The 8,704-nt window shown below is 41.8% G+C and overlaps 1 protein-coding gene across 1 annotated transcript; it reads right to left on the bottom strand.

Moving 5' to 3' along the window:
• Positions 1–2,474: 2,474 nt before the first annotated feature.
• LOC306964640 (uncharacterized protein) lies at positions 2,475–6,370 on the bottom strand. Its single transcript, XM_079558723.1, has 4 exons — positions 6,306–6,370; positions 5,243–5,293; positions 4,978–5,172; positions 2,475–2,802 (listed from the first exon to the last, which is right to left on the bottom strand). The coding sequence occupies exons 1-4, from the start codon at positions 6,367–6,369 to the stop codon at positions 2,522–2,524; spliced, it is 591 nt and encodes a 196-aa protein (XP_079414849.1). The 5' UTR covers position 6,370; the 3' UTR covers positions 2,475–2,521.
• Between the last annotated feature and the right edge of the window lie 2,334 nt (positions 6,371–8,704).

Below are 8,704 nucleotides of genomic sequence, written 5' to 3'. Positions count from 1 at the left end.
TAGTGTCAAAACAAAGACATTTAAGGAGAAAATTATGCATTATGCAAATGATCCATGGGGCTTAAGTTTCTACTAAATGAAAACAAAAGTATTTAATCCGTTTCCTGAGTTTCCTCTTTAACACTGACATGTGACTGAGCTGTGGGGACGACAACATGGATTTTGTCACTTTTATAAAGTTTGGCTTGTGCAGAATCTTACTTTTTAATTATTATTATTTTTATTATTAAATGTGCTCCTGTCAATCAACAGTGGTTGCGCATGAATCACTCGAGGGTGGGGGCGAGGGGGGGTTTGGCGCAGTGGCTTGTGGGATGGCACATAGCTCCTAATCACCGGTTAGTTAGCATCAGAGGTCACTATGCTAAAGTGGCTATGATAGTTAGCATCGAGGCTCCTTTTCCTAACTCCTTCCTAACTGACAGACCCTGGACACTGACGCACATCCGGTTTGGCGTAAGAGCTCTTAGTAATCTGATGGTTTCGGAAGGAGCCAATGTGTGTGCGTCCGACGTAATTTTCCTTTTTAACCAAAAATACCAAAAGAGAAACGTATTTATTAATAAATGAAGTAACAAAGTAAATGCCATGTCTCTGTCATCATTAAGCCTGTTAAAAACCTGTGTTGCTTGCTAGAAGTGAAGTATTGTTTACATGCATTTAAAGTTATGGACGCTTACTAGCGCCTTTCCATTCGGTTACATAAACATAAACTCACCGTGTAGTAAATAAAACATCAGCGTGACTGGCCTGACGTGTGGATAATCTGTTGAAAGACTGACTTTGGTATATTTTTTGTTTTAGCTTGTTAAGATGTGCCCTATAGATTTCCGTTATAAATGCATGCGTTTGAGGAAATTATAAAGGGTTTAGAAGATTTTTTTGTTTGTTATGTATTCAAGGTTGACATTCAGGGCTACCACATTTATTTTGCGACTTCAACTCCAGCTTTGCTCGTATCACAGAGTTTAGTGTCTCTGACCTCAACTGAGTAACACATTGTTATTTTAGTCAGCTGGTCATTTATACCCATTCAAAATCAGACATATTTAATTTCTCTCTCCTGTGGCTGTTTGTGCCAAGGACACTGAGCCTTCACTAGAGAAGTCTCACATATTCCAGGAATGGGTGGACCAAAAACTATTTTTTAGCAATTTTTTGTTCCCAAATTCCTCATTTTCCAGTAATTTTGGAGCATTTTTAACTGGTCCTCTCATGGTGATTTTCTTTTCTTTTATTAGACATGACACAGTTTAATATAAAAAGAACACTGCTCACATGTGTCACGTATTGTCATGTTTTGATAGATTTTGATGACAAGTACTTTTTATCAGTTGTATTATCTCGGGAAAAAAAATCACCCAGCGTTAGTGATGGTGTTTTGAATTTGAGCGATAGTGTTCTAGGGTTAAACCGGGCGGATTCAGAGGATCAGATCAGAGAAAAGATTAGATTAGATTTACATTATTGTCCGCCGAGGTGGAAATTTGTCTTTGGTTCACCATCACAGTCACAAAATCACGCATAGTCACAACAGACATGACAGACAGTATCAAAGACAATAAGTTAATAAGAACAATTAAAAACAGTTGTGCTGCAACTCCACTAGCGCTTATTCAGCAGGTTTATTGCATTAGGCACAAATGAGCCCTTGTTCACCTTCTTTGTAGCTTCATTATGCATTCTAAATTAATCAAGTTTTATTTCTAAAGTGCGTTACAACAACCGAAGTTGACCAAAGTTATCACAGATATGTTAGAACTCAAATGCAACGCAGTATGGAGTAAGGTTAAACTGAAAATATCTTTAACAGACGAACAGGCACCAAACCAAAACAGGTAACTTAAATTCTCCCAAACAGGACTTCTTGATTTAGAAGACAGGAGAACAAAACAGATTTCTTACAATCAGAAACTCTCAATAATTTCACAGAGCTTGTGTCTCTCTTGACAGGTCGACAATCTAGCAAGAGACTGACTGAACTGAGGGAGTATATATACTCTCCCCCGAATTGACGAGGAAATGGGGAGCAGCTGTGGAGAGCAGGAAAACATGAACAGGAGCAGGCACAATCCAGGAGAAGGGAGTGAATCAGGAGGTAAACAATGACTAAATAAGCAGAATATGACAAAAGTGCTGTACACAATAAAATACAATTAAAAAAGTTAAAAGTTATAAAATGTCATTTAAAACAGACAATTTTCACATTCACAACGATGTGCCACAGAACTATGTGCCAAAGACCTTTCTAAACACATGAGGCTTTAGTTTTGCTTTGAACGTGGGCAGGTCTGTGATGGCACGTGACCCCACTGTTTGTAACGTGACCTGGGCACCTCCAGCAGGTGGTGCTGGGCAGAACGCAGGGCTCTGCTGGGCTGGTGAGGGGGCAGAGTCTCACATAAAAACGCAGGTGCGAGGCCGCGGATGGAACTGAAAACAAACAGCAAAAACTGTCAGAGCTGGAAACTCGAGGACTTCCATCTCTGACTGCAGTGTTGGTAAAAACACGGCGTTTGGATCAGGAGGTGAAATATTTGACCACCAGGTCGCTGATCTTCATGAAGCCGCACAGACATATCAGGATGACCAGTGCGTTCCCGGCGAACGCGTACACTATTGTGTGCGTCCAGAAGGCAAACAGGTACAGAGAGCGGTCACAGTGCAGTCCAGAGCTGGCAGCTGGAGACGCCTTCGTGTGGTTTTGGGTCAAATGGACCTCTGGAGCCGACGTGGAGTTTCCCAAGACCGTGGAGCTGTCCAGGTACTGCGGCGGATACACGGAGTAAACCAGGTAGCTCCCTGCAGAACAGACACACACTCATATTGGTTACAACGTAAAGAAAAGACAGAAAGGAGACAGATACTAGGGAAGTCACAGCAGCCCAACACACACCACTAAAGGTTTTAAGGTATTTTGGCACGTACACAAAGTATTAAGTGCTTTAAGCAATTCATGCGTCTGAGCAAAACCAGATTGTCCAAAGCGTTAAAAGATAAAAGTTTAAATTTAATATAATAAATACATTTTCTCCATCCAAAAATGTATTTATCATACACTTTTTAATTTAACTTTTCAAATTAAATTAAAAAGTTAAATTAATTTAAAAAGTTAAAGGTATACAGGAGGATTTTCCCGAATTTTAGGAAAGAACTGCCCTCTCTACTTTAAAAAAAAAAAAAAGTGCATGCGCAACGCTCTACCTGCCTCCGAGGAGGAAGAATCTCCCAAAAACACTCTGGTCTTGTTTCTCTCTTCTGAAGCCTTTCTCTTCTTCTCATACACTTCGAAGACACTTTTTCTCTTGACCCTCTGCCATTTTCAAACGATTCGGTGCGTTCTGCGAGCAGCAATGAATGGCTAACAGCGTAACTCACATAGGCTTGAAAGTGACGCATGTGCAGAAATGAACAAGGGGCGAGCGCGCACAATGGCCTTACGTAGGCATATCACCAGAATGATTGACAATTAGGAGGACCAATCGTCTTGATGATCCACCCGGAAATAGAACATCCTCCGCTACACCTTTAAATTAAATTAACTTTTTAATAAAAAACAAAACAAAAAACTGTTTCATTAAAAAGTGTATAATAAATACATTTTCAGTATCCAAAAATGTATTTATTATACACTTTTTAATTTAGCTTTTTAAGTTAAATTAAAAAGTTAATTTAATTTAAAAAGTTAACTTTTTAATTTAATTTAAAAGTTAAACTAACTTAGTTTAAACTAACTAGTTAAATTAACTTCCATCCATCCATTTTCTTCCGCTTTATCCGGGGCCGGGTCGCGGGGGCAGCAGTCTCAGCAGAGATGCCCAAACTTCCCGATCCACACACACCTCCTCCAGCTGTTCTGGGGGGACCCCGAGGCGACACCAGGCCAGCTCGGAGACATAGTCCCACCACCGTGTCCTGGGTCTTCCACGAGGCCTTGTCCCACTAGGACATGCCTGGAACACCTCCCTTTTAGTGTGCAATTTTGGAACAACTTATTTTGTATTTAATCTATGTAAGTTGAATTTAAATTGCAATAAAATTCAATTCCAAGTGCATTTAATATACTTACATTTTGATCTCATAGAACAGGGGTGTCAAACTCAAATACACAGTGGGCCAAAATGTAAAACTTGAACAAAGTCGCGGGCCACCATTGAACAAATGAACCTTTTAAAATGGACCCAAACAAGATTTGCTTTAACATTGAATATGGAACAAGCAACACTTATTACTATACAATATATAACTTAATAGTCCAGATATGCAAAATCTGAAAAAAAAATGTATAATACCGGTGGGCCAGCTCGAGTAGTCATTTGGTATAGCCTCGCGGGCCAAATATAATTACATTGCGGGCCAAATTTGGCCCTCGGGCCAGAGTTTGACACCTATGTCATAGAACATTTAAATGTAACTTATTTTATATAAAGCTAAATTTAAATATATTCAAAGCATATTTTTTACATATTCCAACATATTTTTTTATATATTCTGTGGCTCTGTGGAAGCTCCGCCCACCCCACGAGCGTAACCCTTCCCGCCTTTTTGCCCTTTAAAGGAACAGGCTGCGTAGGAGGAGATAGAGCAGCCAGAACCTTCTTCAATGAATGGGGCTGAATGAGACCCGCTCATCTTTATTATATTATATCAATGCCCACGACACAGCACATGGCGAGACGCACTCACGAGGAAGGAGACGGAGAGATCCCCCCGTGACGGAGGCAGAGGTGAGATGCATCGCGACCCAGTTGGTGGAGGGAACACCTGGGTGAGAAGGTGAGCCGCGGACGTAAAAAAATAAAAAATAAAATAAAGAATGGCCCGTGGTCCACACAACCGGTGGTCTCACGGTCCAGGAAGAGATCACGTGGGGACATGGTGCATATAGCCCATGACATGTGTGTGTTTTACATGTATAGCATGACTGAGCTGAAACAAATGGACTCCATTACATATACACAGTGTGGAAGTGCTGACCGTAGAGGAACCAGGCGCAGTACAGCAGGCCCACACTCATCACCCACAGAGTCCACAGCGAGCCGGTGTGTCGAGACGGACACAGCAAATTGGGGAGGGCCAGCAGGTTGAGGAGCAGGAGGGCCCCCACACCACTGACCAGCACATGGACAGGCAGCACAGGGGCCACGGGACAGGAGCCCATGTACAGCGCGCCTGCAAACAGGGAGGTCAGAACCAAGGGACTGGACCAGGACAATCACACGGTCCACATGAGAGGACTCACCTAGCACAATCTGAAGCACGGGGAAGGCAGACACAAGAAGAATGGTGCAACCTGGACGTAAATAAGAACAAGGTAAAGGAAATCAGGAAATCATTCAAAGACAACAATTTGAAACATCTGCTGTAGAGAATGCAACATGAAACAAAGAATTTAAAATCCGAATAATAAAGAGTCAGGCTTAAATTTCTGAGTTAATTTTGTGACATATTAGATACATTTATTTATTTTTTCGAGGGGATTCAGGATATCTTGTATATTTTGAGTATATATTAGTGAAAAAATCTCTGCTATACACTTTTAAATGGGGTTTGAAGCACAATAGATCAATCTCAATATTGCACAGGTGTCGTAATATTTGTGTATAATATCACGTTTGTGCCGCTCCTTCTTTGCATTTTTCAGCCTTGTTTTTGTCTTATTTTTGTCTCTATTTTGCCGTTTTTTTCCAAGAAGCGTTTAGGTTTGGGTGGACCCAAACTGGAGAAAATGTACTCAGTTCAGGTGTGGCTTAACCTCTTAACCCCCGCTTTAACTGAGCGCATTTTGGTTTTACCCAAATCTAAAAGCTTCTCGGAGCTCACAGCCTATATGCCAGTGCAAAGCCTCATTTGAAAGCTAAGACCTACCAAAGTGATAGTAACTTTTTCGTGGCTTTGTCACTGCGTTTTTTGTCACTTTTTTTAAGCTTTTTATCGTGTTTGTAGTTTTGTAGGTTTTTTTTTAGTGTTTTTGCTATAAATCACTTTTTTTTTCATTTGTGCTTTTTTGTTGCATTTTTATCACTTTTTTGTTGGGTTTTCGTCAATTTATTGTTGCATTTTTATCACCATTTTGTTGAGTTTTGTCACTTTTTTCTCTCGGTTTTCCATTCTGTTATTATTGTATTTCTGGCCTGTTTTTGTTACTCTTTTGCCGTTTTTTTTGTGCGTTTTCTTTTCCCTTTCGTCGCTATTTTGACCTTTTTTTTTTTTTAAGAAGCTTTTACATTTGGGTAAAGCCGATCTGGAGAAAATGCACTGGGTTCAGGTGGGGGTTAAGAGCTTAAAAGGTAAATGAATCTCACCTGCGACACACCCTCCGGCCCCCAGGAGCGTGCTCAGACAGTTGCCTTGGAAACTCGGTGCCATGGCGACCTATTTGTATCTCCTCCTCTTGTCCTTTTTCCTCTCGTGGTAATCCTCTGTCCTCCTCGTGTCCCTCAGTCGTTCCGTCTCTGTGTTATGAAGCCCGTGTGCCGGTCTGAGCCCACATCCTGTGTCAGCGCCGTCTTAAAGGCCTGTGAGGCAACAGCTGACTACACCACACGGCGGACTTTCCCCACGTGCCCTGTCACTGAAGTAAAAGTACACAAGATCATTTCGACATAACCCTCACCTGAACCCAGCACAGGAACTCCATGACAAAACACGCCGAAAAAATTAAACAAAACGAGACAATGACAACTCCAAAAAGAGAGACAAGAACGAAACAACAATGTGACATAAACGTGGCAACAACACAGCAGAAAACGTCACGATCAGTTTTGTTGGTCTTAGCTTTCAAATAAGGGGGTTGCACTGGCCTATATGCTGTAGCCTCCAGTCGAGAAGCTTTTTAGGTTTGGGTAAAGCCGAACTGGAGATAACGCGCTCAGTTAACAAGGAGGTAATGTGCAGTGTTTTTTTGATAAAAGGCTCTGTTGACCGACGTAATAGATACAGACGGCATCTCTGGAATCGCCCATATATGGTCATGTTTGAAAACAGTTAAGGGGGAAAACAATTTGGAGAAAAATCTAAACTTTCTCTAATTATTCAAAAACTACTGTAACAAATGCTGAATTATGAAGATACAAAGACATGGAGAGGAGGAAAGTGTTTCAACAGCCCATAAATACATGAATAACGGAGAATGCTAACTTGATGCTACATGTTAGCATCGGGCTAATGCTAACGGTTAGCTAGCGCTTGTTACAACTGCCGTTTTTTCACTTCTACTGAACAACCTGTTGCGACAAAATATCCATATGGGCCCGATTTACACCTGACTTTATTTGTGTGATAAATAGGTTCATGTTCTACCAGAAAATGGCTTAAAAGAGTGGAAAATTGTGTTTCTCTGAAGATTCTATTTTCCCTCTTGGTGAAGCCACGCCCCCTTCTATGACAAAACGCCGTCTGTATCTATGTTTTGGCTAACTTCCTGTTTTAGGGTAACGACTACTTCCTGTCAAAAAGCTTGATGTTAGTCTGCATTTGACCTTTTGTGCTGTGTTCCACATAGTTCGCTTCAAACCGGGGTTTTTTCATTAGAAACGGGCCGCAGTGGTTGTGGGCTCGCTGGAATAATATTAGCCTAGTGAAGGAAAAACAGAACGGCAATGAAAAGTCAGGATGAAAACACTTTTGTTTGAGTGGAATTCATGGAATTAATCACAGGTGCCAAAGCAAAAAACTAGAGGAAAGAAGCAGCTAAAAGACAAACTATGAAGATAAGCTTCATGCTAACATAATGCTAGCACCAGCTAAAGTTGTGCTTACAGCAGCTGAATGCTGTCACTGGCAAAGACACCGTTTGTGAAATGGGTGTTTTTTCGTGTTTCTGGTTGGTATTCTCTGCTGATGGAACCATCTCCATGGTTACGCATACATTCCCAGTGGCATACCGAGGGGCCCAAGCAAGAATGTCGGTAGAGGGCCCTCTGGTGGCCGCTCGGTGTACTGCGCACCGGGAGATAGGACGTCATTTGGGCAGGAGCGGGTCACCTGACAACTCCCATAATGCATTTCTCTCCATAAGTTTTCCTCAGAACAGAAGGATGAGGTTCTTTAGGTCATGAAGAGTGTTACAATAAACTGGTTTCACTATTAGAAATATAATCTGATGGAGCCATGAGTAAAAAAGTCTGTCCTCTGCTCATTATAAGTTAACATTAGGGAACCATGACTCACTAAAGCAGCAGCAGGATGGGGATGAACAGCGCCAGAGAGCGTTGGTGGAGAGATGGTGTAACTGCATCATCAAAATCATTAGGAAGACTGTGTGTATCAAGCGTTTACTGCAGGCTTCTGAATAACAGGTTGGTTCATGGGGGCCCTTGACTGTTGGAGCCCTTGCCTTGCTACGCCTCTGTGCATTCCAAATTTTTGAGATCCATCAGCAAAGAAAACCTGGCAGAAACCCTAAAAACAGTTCTAGAGCATCATAGAGGATGCTAAGTAAAAGTGCCCTGCTAAACACCCACAGCCGTGGGTCACTGAAAGGTCAAATACACATGTAACATTTCAAATTTAAACATAAGAAAATTTGAAAAACCACTATGCACACCACCACCACTATTAGGACATCACAGCAGACTTGTCCCGCACGTCTCCTGGGGACAGCCAGACGTGACTCAGAAGCTGCCGTCGTGTGCCTGTTCAGACAGAGTGCGGTGAAGAACGGGCCCAGGCTGGTTTACTCTCCGCTTGCCAACTCTCACTG

The sequence above is a fragment of the Gobius niger genome (genome assembly GCF_951799975.1).
Source record: "Gobius niger genome assembly, chromosome: 6".
In the NCBI taxonomy this organism is placed as follows: Eukaryota; Metazoa; Chordata; class Actinopteri; order Gobiiformes; family Gobiidae; genus Gobius; species Gobius niger.
Note: the sequence above shows the minus strand (reverse complement) of the source record. Positions and strands in the feature narration are given on the sequence as shown.

Bases quoted from the DNA above. Each gene is read 5' to 3' on its own strand.
- LOC306964640 (XM_079558723.1), bottom strand. From the start codon at position 6,369: ATGGCACCGAGTTTCCAAGGCAACTGTCTGAGCACGCTCCTGGGGGCC. The intron at 5,294-6,305 runs GTGAGATTCATT...ATTTACGTCCAG, and splicing joins GGCCGGAGGGTGTGTCGCAG to GTTGCACCATTCTTCTTGTG. The intron at 2,803-4,977 runs GTCAGCACTTCC...TCTGTTCTGCAG, and splicing joins CTGCGCCTGGTTCCTCTACG to GGAGCTACCTGGTTTACTCC.